This window comes from Cherax quadricarinatus, chromosome 16 (assembly GCF_038502225.1).
Source record: "Cherax quadricarinatus isolate ZL_2023a chromosome 16, ASM3850222v1, whole genome shotgun sequence".
NCBI lineage: Eukaryota > Metazoa > Arthropoda > Malacostraca > Decapoda > Parastacidae > Cherax > Cherax quadricarinatus.
The window spans coordinates 22,859,288-22,875,097 of NC_091307.1; the positions used below are offsets into that span (position 1 = coordinate 22,859,288).

The window sequence follows — 15,810 nt, forward strand, 5'->3', positions numbered from 1 at the left end:
TTGAAGCTGGGTACGTGAGGCAGCAGATGTTTGTGATGTACGTGGGACTGCTAATGTTTGTGATGTACGTGGGACTGCTAATGTTTGTGATGTACGTGGGACTGCTAATCAGGAGAAACCTGGACCATTTGCCAGGGTTTGTGGACGGTTTGCCAGGGCTGGTGGACGGTTTGCCAGGGCTGGTGGACGGTTTGCCAGGGTTGGTGGACCATCGCCAAGCTTGGCATGGGTGGACTAGTTAACCACCCTGGGGCAGGCATGGGGTAGGAAAGAGAAATGTCTTAACAAATCTTCTAACAACACCAACCTCTGGAATGACTGACTGAGCACATGCTAACAAGCAACATGTCTGTCTTTTGTGTTACCAGTCTTTAATACGCATTTGGGATCACAGTGTATAGTGGGGGTCATCAAGGTGCTAGTTCAAGTGCCAACCCCCAGCTTGGCACTCGTGTAAGCGCTGTTCCTTTTAACTTTGGCAGTGAGCTTATAAATCCATATAATTGACCTGCCCACGCGCTCGCCCACCCTCGGTAATTCTGTAATTATCCTCACTGGTTATTACCAGCCATAATGGGGAGTTATCCTGAACTAACCCATGATGGTAGAGTATTACCTACCATACTAACCCATGATGTCAGAGTATTACTTCCTCCTCAGGTGAACTAACCACACTCCTCTTATCTCTACTCCCTCAGGTGAACATGGATGGTGTCAACGGACAGGTGACTCAGAAACCCAAAGTGTTCTCTTATAACGTGGTATTTGAGCCCGAGGCCACGCAGGAGGATATCCTTGAGCACTCTGGTATTAAGCGCCTACTGGACATGGCCATTGACGGGTTCTCCTGCACAGTCTTCTGTTATGGCCAGACAGGCTCAGGGAAAACCCACACGCTGACGGGACCTCCGCATCTGGTGAGTGACAGCAGGAGTGAGCACCACCTATGCAAGATGTTCTGGAGTGAGCACGAACCCAGTTAATGTTTTCGAGTGAGCATGAACTCTGTAAGATGTAGAGTGAGCACGAATACTGTAAGATGTTCTGGAGTGAGCACGAACCTGTAGAGTGAACACGAAACCTGTTAGACATTCTAGAGTGAGCACAAACCCTGTTAGATGTTCTGGAGTGAGCACAAACCCTGTTAGATATTCTGGAGTGAACAAGAGCTCTTGTTAAACGTTTTATAGTTAACACAAACCCCGCCAACGTTGTTAACAGAAGCCATAGTGCCATTTACACCATTATTGACGATAATTTAGCCGGCTGATTGTAGTGGCCTTGAAGAAAACAGTACTTGTTGGAAAAATAAAAAAAATATGTGAAGCTGTGAAAAACTACAGCTGAAAATTGTTAAACAAGCGTAACATTTTCAAGAATTAAGAAAAAAAATAAAGAATTTAGTAATTGATACCGGGTTATCATAAGTGAAATGTAATTAAATCTTTCTCAATATTCATACTGTGAATTTGAACCTGAAATGCTAGGAACTGTGTGCCAAAATCCACTGTTGTAAATCCATAGGCATTGTCCACTCACCTGTGTGGATACTTGCCAGTGATTTCTGCCACACTGTTATACAGCAAATAAAATTTGTCATATTTTTTTCATTATTGACTTCAGTTGCTCGAGATCATAAACCATCAAGCATAACTTGAAGGAGTGGAAATTCGATGATAGTTTAGTTTGTTAGATGTATTGTCTCTACGTGGGTCATTAAGTACGAATTTCAGTGTGAGCAAAGTAACATTTATGAAGGTATTCAGGAAAACTGATTAGCCGGACTTCAGTCGTGAAAGCGGGAAGTTCAGCCCAGCACTCTGAAGGAGGGGTGTGGGTATGTTGCGGTTTGGAGGGTCATCTGGACTGTTATGTCAGTACGCTTCTGACAAGACGGTGATTGAATGAGTGATGGTGAAAGTGTTTTCCTCGTTGTCGGGTCACCCTCACCCTACCGATGTGAGTGCAAACTGAAGCTGATTCTTTGGTGAATGATGGAATTGTCAGGTAAAGAAGTATCAGTAGTAGGTTCACAAAATGTGAAGAAACGCGTGAATGGTTGACAAGTGTGTGTTTGTTATTACTTGTTTGCAGTTACAACAGCAGAGTTATGTTGGTGTTCGTCTACATTATCTGTAGTTACAACAGTAATGTTGTTGGTGTCCCGTCTTCAACGTGTATTGTCATGTGCTTATCGTGTTTCTTCCTTAGTCGTCTTTTCCGCCAGTATTCCACAGTCTGTGAGGCAACGCTTTTTTTTTCTCTCTCTCCTTTCCGCGTCACCTTTTCAGCTGACAACTGTTGTCTCCAATTCACCCTGTTGAGGGATCTGAGAAATATTTTATGATCTTGTATGTGGTTACCATGTCTCCTCTTAAGTCACCGAGGGCAGGCTACTAAGCAAGATAGGGTAACAGCAAAGATATTAAGAAGGCATTAACGGCTATGCGAGAATACTTGAACAAAAACTACTGTAAGAGATATCAGGATACTTTATCTCTTATAGTTCCATAAGGATCAGTTTTGCCCATCATCATCACCCCCCCCCCAACATCTGACAACAGATGTGTAATTACCCTCTTTGTAATTGCCTTATTTTTTAGTTGTAGAATTAGTTGTTCGTAAAGTTCCGTCCTACAGACTTTCCTTTTTATTCCAGTTGTTTCAGCAATATTATTCTGTTAGGTCATTACAAACATCTACTACCGTGATGGTATGGTGCCAAAAATCCCTTCTGTGTTATTTTCACGTAGTTGTAAAGGGCTGTTAACCCAGGATGATAACCCTCAGGTCCTGCCCCCTAAGGGCTATTAAGCCAGGATAACTTGTGAAAGTCAAATTGTCTGGCTTCCATGGAGTCCTGTGCTCCTCTTTCCCGGAGAGGTGAGAAAGAGACGTGACAGATTCGAGCCAAGGATATGTGCGCCACACCAGTCGACTAACTCCCAGAGGCAGAGAGCCGAAGAGAACTAGACAAAAAAAAGACACGTAGAACAGCTTTTTAATGAACATAAAAATGGTATACAATACCGACAGGTTGTTAGGTAAGACACATATGCAACAGTTAGACAACTTTATTCCGAAACGTTTCGCCTACACAGTAGGCTTCTTCAGTCGAATACAGAAAGTAGGCAGGAACAGTAGAGATGTGAAGACGATGTAATCAGTCCATCACCCTTAAAGTCGTAGAATTCTACGACTTTAAGGGTGATGGACTGATTACATCGTCTTCACATCTCTACTGTTCCTGCCTACTTTCTGTATTCGACTGAAGAAGCCTACTGTGTAGGCGAAACGTTTCGGAATAAAGTTGTCTAACTGTTGCATATGTGTCTTACCTAACAGCTTTTTAATGAACAGCTGAACAGTTTTTTTCCCCATTATATCGGTTTCATATTTTTACTGAAATCCCCTTGGTGTAAATATTTCGATATGCCATCTATATTTGTATATAAACTCCTGAACTTATAAATGGACCGCGACAGGGGAAAAGAATATCAGTATTACTTAAGTATTGTTCATTTGTGAACCCTTAGTTTTTTTTTTATATTTATCATTGCTAATATATAGTCTTATTATTACGTTTTTGTTTTATAATGTGTTAATTAGTTTAATTAATGGTTTTCATATGCACCGCAGATCCATGGTGTGGGTGGCAGATCCATGGTGTGGGTGACAGACAAAAGATTACAGACCGGCTTAACCATAAGATTTTTTGTTTACTTTCTGGAACACGACTCGCATACATTAGATTCTCTCTCCATTATAAATGAGTTTTATATCTCTCCAAGCCGGGGCATTGTTCATCACGGGTGTGTGTGTGTGTGTGTGTGTGTGTGTGTGTGTGTGTGTGTGTGTGTGTGTGTGTGTGTTGAAGCCACCATAAAATTTTCATGTGACATTGTGTATAAATGGAGAATACTAGTCGGAATAACAGTGAAACAAGACTTAACAATAATTATAAACACCTATGTAGAATAATAGACGGAATAACAATGATAAAAAACAAAATCAAATACCAATGTTCTTGAGACTCTTAGATTATTGCATCTTCATAGTGCGAAGTTTAGCCTCACTTGTAGTCAGGGGGATGCGACACATTATTGTTCTGTCTAACATATTTTTGTATCACTGTTAATCTGGTGACCCGCACTGTGCGCTGCTCTCTCTGTCTGGGCCTGAGTTAGTACTACATGCCCACAACATCCAAGACCAGAGCATCCAAAACATCTCGCAAGCCAAATTTCTTCTCGGTGAGTGCCACTTTTCCAATGTCTTCTTGTGCCTTGTGCCGCTTGCGGAGCCACCTGCGGGCTGAGGGTGCGGGGCCGCCAAACACACTTTATAGTAATTTATATATACCGTAATGCTTTCTCACTCAAAATTGTCACCAAAATAGTTAATGGTTAGTAGACGTATATATAGTGGTGGCTGCATGAAGCTTAGTAGTCGTAATTACCTGTCAGCGTTTCTTGTATATACAATACTACGCTTGTACGTTACTTCTGTTTCCTAATATATATATATATATATATATATATATATATATATATATATATATATATATATATATATATATATATAATATATATATATATAATATATATATAATATGCATAAATTCATACTAGTAGCGAATTAATGTTTGTTATATCCTTGAGTGTATTTTCGGTGTTTATCATGCCACATATATCTGAAATTATATGTTACGGTAGCGTAGCTGAGTAATTTATCCATGTGGCTACGCTTGCATGTGTTACAATTAGCGCTTCGAATTTTACAAAAATGAATTGTAATGTTAGGTGTACTATGTAGACCAACACCAGCATCATTGCAACATTTGTTAGTGTGGATGATATTAATGAATAAATGAATTAATACATCGATATAAACAAAAGTATTTAACTCGTATCATAAAGACCTAATAAGAGATTCAATGATTGATGTTCCTATGTATTAAAGGTTACTGAGGCTTTGCTTACCTATTAAAAACTTTCAAATATTACTTGCTTATTGGCACCAACTTACATCAAGTTCTTTCCCACTAGGAAATGTTGAACGTGGAAGAATCGGCAATTTAAAAAAAAAAAAAAACCTGAATGTTGTCAGATTTTATCCCATCTTTTGAAAGTTACTCAAATTTCAGTATTTCTCGTTGTCTTCCTAAAAAAAAAAAAAAAAAAAAAAAAAAAAAATGCCGCATCTGCGCCTACGGCCCTTGTGAGCGCACCCACCAGCTGTGATGGGGAGGTTCAAGGTTCATTAGTTAGTGAGGTTTAAAGCCTATCGACTACATGAAGCAGGAATATTTTAATCCCTTAAAAAGGAATTAGAGTATATTCTCAGCATATATATGTTGAAAGACGTGCAACTCACGGTATATAAGTGTTCAGCAAGTCGTTATTAATAGTCACAGGAATATATATTTTATGTTCGTCTTGGATCCCACTGTACGGTTACATGCATTGAAATTTATCAAGACTTCTCAAAGTATCTAAAATACGGTAGCCACACCCCATATACTGTACGGCACTGATCATACACGTGTGGACTCTGGGGGGTGGGGGGTTACTGCCTAGATAATAGTGAGATATTAATTACAAAACAGGTAGACAAATAACCCGCACACGGGAGAGAGAAACTTAGGACGACGCTTCGGTCCGACTTTGACCAATAACTAGCCACGGTATTCTTTTCAAAGTAGGTAAATGTCTACTTGTTCCCGAATCACAGTTCCTGGACCCATTATGTGCCTCTGCTGTGTAGATTATCAATCGCTTGACCTGTAGCTACACTGCTGTAGCATTTCCTCTGTTCATCTCGCTTGTTGCTTCACTAAACGTGTATGTGTTTATGGTATGATAGTATTGTACTCGTCAGTGTTGCTCCAAGTATCCTCCTCGTATCTAAGTCGTGAGTATTCGTAATAAATCCTGTACCCCAATGTTTTGTTTCCTGGGATCTACATTCTGCACGGAGACACAGATGCAACACTTGGGTATCTTTATTTTCGAAACGTTTCTCTTGTACAACAGGCTTCTTCAGTCGAATACGGAGGAAAAAGTGGAGAGGTAATTTTGAGGTGTTCAGTCCCTCAGCTTTAACAGTTCATTATAAAACAGAGAGAAGAAGAGTGTAGTGAAGCCAGACGTGAGGCGTAGCAGTGGAGGCGGTCCCACTAGTGGAGGTAGGTAAAGCAGACAAACTGATTAAGTTACAGAACTGTAATGAATTGTCGTCTTTCATCAACTTGTCGGTACTGTATACCGCTAATGTAATGAAACTCGTGTGGCACAACACCATGAATTCTTGACAGGGAGCATATCTTCTACAGCTCTGTGGTTATGTAATTTATTTTACCTACCTTCTCTAGCGCTCCTGCCTCTTTTAACACCTTGTCTGCTGCTACACCTCACCTCTAGCTAAAGGTAATCACACTATACTGAAAAAAAAACCTGGTTGACACGGTAGATTGTAAAAGTTGCATGATTGCACATTAGTCTATCAAGGCTGAGGGACGCTACACCTCTAAATACTTCAAGGCTGAGGGATTGATCATCTCCAAATTATTTCTCCACGTTCCGAAGTTACCACTTCAAAAGTCGCCTTGCGTTCAACTTGAGTAGCCTGACGAACAACTGATGAGGCGTTTCAGGATAAGATACCCCGGTATTACTTTTGTCTTATTTGTCAATTTATCGGTATTGTAGACCATTAATGATGACAATACCTTCATTATACCCAAAACATATAGACAGACAGGCAGGCAGGCAGGAACGAACACACTCACTGTTGTCAAAGGTTCTTGTCGATAGACACGTGCTTTTTTCTTTGTGAGAGAGAGGGAGAGAGAGGGAGAGGGAGGGAGGGAGGGGAGAGAGGGAGAGGGAGAGAGAGAGGGAGAGGGGAGAGAGGCAGAGAGAGAGAGAGAGAGAGAGAGAGAGAGGGAGAGAGAGAGAGTGGGAGAGAGAGAGAGAGAGAGAGAGAAAGAGAGAGAGATAGAGTGAGAGAGAGAGTGAGAGAGAGAGAGAGAGAGAGAGAGAGAGAGAGAGAGAGAGACAGAGAGAGAGAGAGAGAGAGAGAGAGAGAGAGAGAGAGAGAGAGAGAGAGAGAGAGAGAGAGAGCGAGAGAGAGAGAGGGAGAGAGGGAGAGAGAGGTCACTACACCCGTGTTCGCTACGACCTCAATAACACCTGCACACAGGTGTTACCGTGGCTGGCAGGTGTTCCTGGAGCCTGTTACATTTAATTTATGTAAATTCTTCTAAATCATCATTATAAATCATCATCCATTCCTGTTCGTCTACCTTTCTCGTTATTTTTTCTAGTGTCTTTCCTAGTTTTCCGGGCGTCTAGTAGTTGTATCAGTTCTTATATTCCTTCTTTCAAGACTCAGGATGATACCTCGTATAATCTCTCTTGCCTTTTTTTGTGTACAATTTTTGAATTTGTTCTCTATTGCTGACGTGTTTCCCTTAAATCCTCGGGATATCTTTTTCTTATCCTTTATCAGATTATTCTTTCATCTCATTTCTAAGTCTTGTTAACTGATCTCTGACAGCCATCTTCTCCCCCCTTGTGTGTGCGTGCGTGCGTGCGCATGCGTGTGCATGCGTGTGTGTGCGTGCGTGTGTGTGAGCGCGCGCGTTTGTGGTATAGCAACCAGCTCGCGCACGCACACAATTTATGTAATATATTGCCCTAAAATTGATATTGTAAGTCTGTTTACATTGTGTTGTAACCACACACGATCCACCTACAGAGAAACAGCAAATAAACCAGATATATATGATGTGTGTGGTCAACACAGACCCACGGAAGTATATGACCCACGACTTATAACTTGTTTGGCTGGCTTATAACTTGTTTGGCTGGCTTATAACTTGTTTGGCTGGCTTTTAACTTTTGGCTGGCTTATAACTTGTTTGACTGGCTTATAACTTGTTTGACTGGCTTATAACTTGTTTGACTGGCTTATAACTTGTTTGACTGGCTTATAACTTGTTTGACTGGCTTATAACTTGTTTGGCTGGCTTATAACTTGTTTTTCTAGTGTATGAGTAAGAGTTTGTTGTGAGTGATGGCTGAAGCAGCTTAAGTTAGGTTTAGTTAATGTAAGCTAGGTTGTTAAATTAGGTTGTTAGGTTTAGTTTGGTTATTTAAGCTGAGTGAAGTTAGACAAGTTTATAAAGACTTAAATCGACCCAGTGAGTAAGCAAATTAGAAATGTTTGGCAACGAGATGTCCAGTAATAATCGTAGCGCCAGTGTTATCTCCATTATCACCATCACTCCCTTACATTCCCTCATCCAACCCGCAAAATCATCATCCACTTCCATCACCTTCACCTCGCTGTCATTTTCTTCTCCACAGTTCGAGAACGGGCCCGACATGTTCTCTGAGAGCCACGGTCTCATCTTCCGGTCGTTCGTGTACCTCTTCAACCAGCTGGAGAGTCGTGACGACCAAGAATTCACACTCACAGCCTCGTACCTGGAGATCTACAACGAGAAGGTATTAGAATACACGAAGGAACACTGCAGCAGGCCTGCTGGCCCATGGTAGGCAGGTGGCAGCAGTACAACTTGCATCTTCTGACACACACACACACACACACACACACACACACACGTACGTACGTACATCTATGTTAAGCACTAAACCCATGTGGGTCATTCAGCGCAAGACGTGCTCTGGAGGCTTGATCGTCCGTCTTCTGAGCGCCAGACAGACGCGTTCTTTATTCGCTTAGAATTCCTATATATTAAAGAGATAATTGTTTCCTGTATCTTTTAGAGTTGAATAGAGTGAATTAAATTAAACATTATCCCAGGACTAATACCAAACTGGCAAAAGTTTGGTATTAATCTTTAGTAAAAAAAAATGTAAATATTCGTTTATATATTAATTGTTTGAAGATTTTAGACAATGGCGAGTTAATCTACAGTTGTTAATTTAAGCGAGTCTCTGCCCTCGTGGATTGTGGTAATATATGCTATATAAAACATATCAGAAGTTCTGGTTTCAAGACATTAATAAAGTTACACTAATAGGTAATAACACGTGGGGAATTTTCTTATGAGTGTTGGTATACTGGCTTTATTACCTGTTTTAGTGTATTATTGAAGTTACCTGTGTAGGGGAGGTAGAGGCAGTCTGGATAACTGCCACTAAGGTAATAGCTAAGCTGAGCAATCGAGTTTAGGATTTTGATGATTTAGTTAGTCCATATAGTTTAGAAGTCGCTAAGTTTATTTATCATATCAGCATTATGAATAGAAGGTTCGTTAGTACATTTTTGGGGGGGACTTGGCAATTTAGTGTGAGCCCCGTGTTTGAGTTTTTTTTTTTTTTTTGTTGTTGTTCAGGTCTCTTTGATATCTAACTTTGTCTTGAAACCTGTAGGCATAACATAGTTTAGATTTCTTTATAAGCATAGTATATGTTGATGTGTATATTTTTGCTATTTTTTTTTGGGGGGGGGAGAATTACTCATTCTGTATTTTTTTTCATAGATAATGCGTCTTGTCAGTTTACCTGGAGAGAGTTCCGGGGGTCAACGCCCCCTCGGCCCAGTCTGTGACCAGGCCTCCTGGTGGATGTTATTGGATGTTATTGGTTAGCCGAGGAATGTTTAGTCATTTTGCTTTGATCTGTTTGCTTTTTAAGGGGCAATGTTTGTTACAGAGAAATTGATTTTTTGTCGGAAAACGTCACAAGAATGAATATCTTGATTATTATTGAACTTCTGACAATCAGTGGTACAGATTGGCGGAACCTCATGGTCCATCCTAATTGGAATGTTATTGGTACCATTTGGTGATCTGGTTATGTTGGTAACAAGGAAGGTTGTGTTGTCAGTAATTATGCCAGCATTTAGAGGAACAGTTTTGTCCAAATGTGGTCAAGAAAAGATGCAGTTGTCTCGCTTCACGTGGCCTTAGTTATTGAAGGTGCTAGTAGGCAATCATACATATTTGTGGTTCTTCTGCTTGGATGAGATTGATGTTAAAGTTACCGGCAAAGGTGCCTATGTTGCTATGTGGAGACCTGTAGACAGCTCGTCATGTGAATGTATTGTTAAGAGTACTGTCTAGATATTTTGAAAACGTTATATCCACTATTTAGGTTCCCTATTTGTACGCTTCACTCATTCTCTTTCCAGAAAATGAGAATTCTGTACCTTCAGCCTGTCTTCACAGGAAAGGTTTCCAGTACATGGGATCAAAGTCGTCATTCTTTGTATATTTTCCAACTCATTTATGTCCATTCTGTATTATGGAGACCAGAAGTCAGCTGCGTAATCAAAGTGAACTCTAACCAAAAGTATCAAGCTAAGGTAGAACTTCATTATTTATACTCTTGATTTGAAGCCAAGAATTCTGTTAACTTTATTGCAAACACTTATACACTGTTGTTAAATATTTCTTCGCAATCACTTTGACTAAGATATACATTATTTAGTTTATAAGTGCCATAGTTATTTTCTTAGTAGAACTGTACATTTGTCCACAGTGAGTTGCTGCTGCCGCTTCTCCGACCACAATATCAACCTATCCAGTTCATCCTGTAGCTTGTTAATGCCCTCAGAAGAAATTATCAGGCGGCCTATTTTAGTGCCATCAGCAAGATTACTTATGTTATTATTTATTCCCTCATTTAGGTCGTCTAGTAGGGACTACCTAAAATGTTATTTAAGCAGGGAGACCTCTATCTTCCTGCGCTAACTGTACAAACGGCTCAGCACCTTTGGCACCGGTGGCACCATCAGAGGTGCCACGACCTGCCTATTGATCCACAAATTCCAACCTGTGTTTAGCGTGAGGATTCATGAGGGAGGTGTCACCTCTGGCACCACCGAGCACGCACGCACGCACACGCTTGCGCGCTCGCACACACACACACACACACACACACACACACACACACACACACACACACACACACACACACACACACACACACACACAACAAAATGTGAATATCAGGGAAGGTGTAAGCATAGTGCAGCAGAGGCTGACGTGAACTGAATAACCTCTGCAGCCAATGCTCGCCTGGCAAGTCTGAGAGTGGCCTTCAGGAACATCAGCAGTTATTTTGGGTGCTTTATACAACATATGTCAGGCCCAAACCATACCACGGGCGGGGATAGAACCCGCGGGTTTTATCCCCGCCCGTGGTATGGTTTGTTTGCAATAGTGTCATTACGATTTCGTGAGTTATGTCAGGCCCATCTTGGTGTACAGAGCACCACTATGGAACCTACATCTGCATAACCATGTTAGGAAACTAGAGAAAGCACAGAAGTCTGCATCAAGACTAGTTCCAGAGCTAAGGAGCACGAGTTGAGGAAAGGCTAAAGGAATTGAACCTAACGACCCTGGAGGACAGAAGGACCAGGGAAGATAAACATGATAACATACAAAATACTCTGAAGAATTGATAGGTCTAACAGGGACAGCTTTTTGGAGAGGCGGAAAACAGGTACTCGGGGGCATAGCTGGAAGCTAATGATACAAATGACTCTCATGTCTGTCAGGAAGTATTTCTTCACTCTCAGGGTGGCAGGGATCTGGAATGACCTCGATGAAGTGGAGGAGTCAGGCTTCATACAGAGTTTAAGAATAGGTACAATAGGACCCACGAGGCTATGAGTGAATCTGGCAAGCGGCAAGTTGAGAGGCGGCGCCTGGAGCTGAGATTCTACCCCCGCAGCTACATGTAGGTGACTGCACAACAAGGCTTGGCGCTTGTGGTGGACACTAATGTTGGCTCCTGGGGGCGGGGCCGGGCCGGGCATTCTTCTGACTGTGTTTCATGCTTGAAAAGGGTGACATTTCCCCTTCCTTGATGATTAACCTCCTGAGGGCGATAGTTCACTATCATGACGATGGTCTACCACCATATTTATAGTAAACGTAAACATTATTATAAACATAAAACAATATTGTAAACGTTAAACCCTCAAGGGAGGTTCCTTGACGCTGGTGAGGGGCTCTTGATCTAGGGAATAGGATCCGTCCTCCGGTTCCCTGAATTAAGCCTGAATACCTTCGAACTCCCCCCCCCCATATGCTTTGTATAATCTACGGGTTTAGAACTCCCCCATGATTATAATGTAAACGAAAAACACTAGTTATTGTAAATGTAAAACGCTAGTTTATTGTAAACGTAAAACTAACGAGTTTATGCCTTGGTATCACAAAATGTTTTGCGCCCTGCGGGTTTAGCTGTTTTTCTGGTGAATACATTAATTACGAACTTTGTACAGCCTCGGAAATTTTCATAACATCAGCACTCTTGAGCTACAACATCGAAGAAATTGTGTAGGCTCATCTACGTCATTAGGAATTCCAATAACATCAATACTCTCATTGGTGGCGTCTCCAACGCACCCAGAATTTTTTACTGTTTTGTAGATTTGTATAAAAAATGTATTGACGTCATCAATTAGTGACTTGAATAGTTGCTAGAGTCTGCCATAAATATTAATAATTTGTGCTCCCCAACACAGGGTATATACCTCTTGCCTCTCCTTGTATGTACACACAGATATTGCCTCTTCCCTAATAGGTGTACATACACTGAGGGGTATATTCCTTTTCCATCTCATTGTATATACACTTGAGGTATATACTTCATTTTCAGTGTATATAAATTGAGGTATATACACCTGTTCCCTCTTACTCTATACACGAGAGGTCTATACCGTTCATTGTAAGTGAATCTCAGCATAGTAAAATGTTTCTGTGCGAGTGATTTACAGCCTTAATAACCCACGTACTGTGGATAGTTTTTAATATTAACGAACTTCCCTGCTGCTGAGGTCCTCTTGTATCCCAGGAACGGCAGCTACCTTACCTTTCCATGACTCAAAACCTGCTAACCTCCTGCCGCCCTACGACGCTGCACAACTTTGAGAGATTACCGTTTTTACCTATCATGGTGATGTAATATATGAAAAATCTCCCTCTCTGCAACCAGGTTATTGATCTGCTCAACATGGGCACCAACAACAAGCCGCTGCAAGTTCGCTGGAGCAAAAAGAAGCGTGGCTTCTTCGTGGAAAATCTCTTTGAGATCGAGTGCGCTGAGCTGGACGACCTTTTGGCCGTTCTAGAGGAAGGTAAGAGGCTCCTCAATCGATTTTATTATTATTTATTATTATTTACAGTGTACGGCTTAATTATTATGTATGATAATCACGTGGGCACACCCACAGTATGCAGCTACACTATTCTATATGATAGTAATATTGTGGATACACCCGCAGTGTGCTGCTACACTACTCTATATGATTAGTTACATTGCGAGTACACCCGCAAGTGTGTAGTTATATCATTGTGAATAGACCGGCAGTGTGGAGTTACATTATTTTAGATAGTTACATTATGGAAACAAGTCGCAATGCGTCTAACCTATTATTTATGATAGTTGCCAGTGAGAATGCCCGCAGTATACGGCTTCCCAGTTACGCATGAAAGCTACACTGTGGATACCTCAGTGCGCGTCTGGCCTTTACCTTATGACTGTTACTGTAGATAAATAGTTCAGGGAACCGACAAGCAGATGAATGAGACACTATTATGACAGTTACACTGTGGGTACAGCACACTATATATAGTTACATGCTACAGTGGCTGGAACAATTCGCCAAAAACTTGCTCTTAGAGGAACTTTTGTTAGGTCGTTACGGTTCGTCCTGAACTATTGTAAAGTCGTCACAATTGGGGTGAGGAAAGCTGACAAGGCCTAAGGAAATACTACCTTTCGGAGAAGATAGTGTTTGAGAGGTTTACTTTAAGATAGGATTGCTATAAGAAAATATGTATTTTATTGAAGATACGGTGGTGGTGGTGGTGATAATGCTGGGTGTTGCACTTGTCTTAATTCCTCATTATGCTGTGGGGTTGGTCGTCTACAGGTCTGAGGAACAGGGCCGTGGCTTCTCACAACATGAATGAATACTCCTCACGAAGTCACACCATCCTCTCCGTCAACATCACCTCTGAACAGAAGGTATAGTTCTCTCTCTCTCTCTCTCTCTCTCTCTCTCTCTCTCTCTTTCTCTTTCTCTCTCTCTCTCTCTCTTTCTCTCTCTCTTTCTCTTTTTCTCTTTCTCTTTTTCTCTTTCTCTTTTTTCTTTCTTTTCTTTCTCTTTTATCTTTTCTCTCTTTTTTCTTCTCTCTCTCTCTCTTTCTTTCTTGTCCTCCAAGGGAGTTATCCTCCCAGTTTTGGAAGGAAATCTGGTTACCTCTCATCAGTTCCCTAGGCTCTCTCACCCTTACGGGTTTAGTGGTTCCCTATAAATGCAATGGCAGAGAAACAATTGTATAATGCTTAATATTCTTATTTATTACTTGGTAGCTATGATTAAGATATTTTAAAATACTTTTTGTGAAGCAAAACTCTGTAGAAAAAGCTTTGAGACGGAACAAAATGTTGTCCCAATAACAACATTGCTAAGTCAGGTAAAAGGACACAAGCGCAACTTCTGTGACGTTTTATTGTAGCAACGTTTCGCTCTCAAGGAGCTTTATCAAGTCTTTGGTAACGGCTTGACAAAGCTCCTGGAGATCGAAACGTTGCCACAGTAAAATGTCACATCAGTTGTATTTGTGTCCTTTTTACCTAACATATTGTCGGTAATTCTACCAACATTGTTACATATTCTGCTAAATTTGGCTTTCACGAATGTGAGCAGTACGTCATGCAGGTGCAGTAAATACGGTTATTGATACTTGTTATTGTGTGTGTGTGTGTGTAGGCGGACGATGGTGTGTACATCACTAGGAACGGGAAGATCAACTTCGTGGACCTGGCTGGTTCTGAGATGACCAAGAAGACCAACTCTGAAGGCAAGACTCTTGAAGAGGCCAACAACATCAACAAGTCTCTGATGGTGCTGGGTGAGTAATGTGAACCTTAAAAAAAAAATGATTGCTATACCTGTAGTTTAATGATCGAAGTCTCCGGGTACGAAGCGAAAGGACTCGGGCTCGAGTCTTTGGTCGGGCTGGACGTATGTGCAAGTTTCTTTACATCTCTTGACCCATTTTTACCTAGCTGTGTTACTGTGTGTGTCCAGATTGTGGGTCGCATCCCGGGGAGGGTGATTAGTATATTTTACATGGGAGGGAAGTGGGAGAATATTTACAAGGCTTCGAAATAAAAGTGCCATTCCTTTGGCACTATATGACCCTTATGGGTTTAGCGATCCCCCCGTAAATATAATAATCTGAAGTGAACTAAGGTACGACAAAAGCTGTTAACTTGTAAATGGAACTTTGGTGAAGAATACAGTATACTATCAAAGTGAAGATTCGCTGGAAGTCAAAATCTGCGTAAAAATGAGTAAAAAAAAAAAACTGCGGACGTGGTGGAAGCATTCAGGTGATGGGCAAAACGTACACACGGCGTTGTATTTAATGATTAACATGACAGCAGAATTGCGACTACGTACCTCAACAGCTTTCTTGAGCTTCACAGAAGACGGGGAAGCTGCGAACGACAACACTCAGCCTTGAATGTAACAATGGTTTACTGCAGTGTAGAGCAGGATTTTGCAAATAGATTTTGATACTTCTTTCACAGAGATTGAAAGTGGAGTTCATCACTGTGCATGGATTAGTTGCTGAATGTCTTCTTGGTACATCCGTGTTGTGGGGCATCCCTGATCTGTGCGAGTTTCGGTATCACTTTTGAAGTTGAAGATTGAGACACTTATGCAACATATGGGAATCTTTATTGAAGAAACGTTTCGCCACACAGTGGCTTCATCAGTCCAATACAAATCAGAAGAGTGTAAGGA

The 15,810-nt window shown here is 41.2% G+C and overlaps 1 protein-coding gene across 7 annotated transcripts in view; it reads left to right on the forward strand.

The window, feature by feature from the left end:
- LOC128688903 (kinesin-like protein KIF12) overlaps window positions 1–15,810 on the forward strand; it is a gene marked incomplete at its 5' end in the record, with an annotated part of 103,620 nt that overhangs the window by 10,893 nt on the left and 76,917 nt on the right. For 6 of the 7 annotated variants that reach the window (XM_070085460.1, XM_070085466.1, XM_070085464.1 and 3 more), the window contains 6 exon segments: window positions 699–917; window positions 4,188–4,253; window positions 8,373–8,513; window positions 12,984–13,125; window positions 13,924–14,018; window positions 14,767–14,908. In XM_070085460.1, coding sequence (XP_069941561.1) covers window positions 699–917; window positions 4,188–4,253; window positions 8,373–8,513; window positions 12,984–13,125; window positions 13,924–14,018; window positions 14,767–14,908 — 805 coding nt within the window. 7 annotated transcript variants of the gene reach the window in all.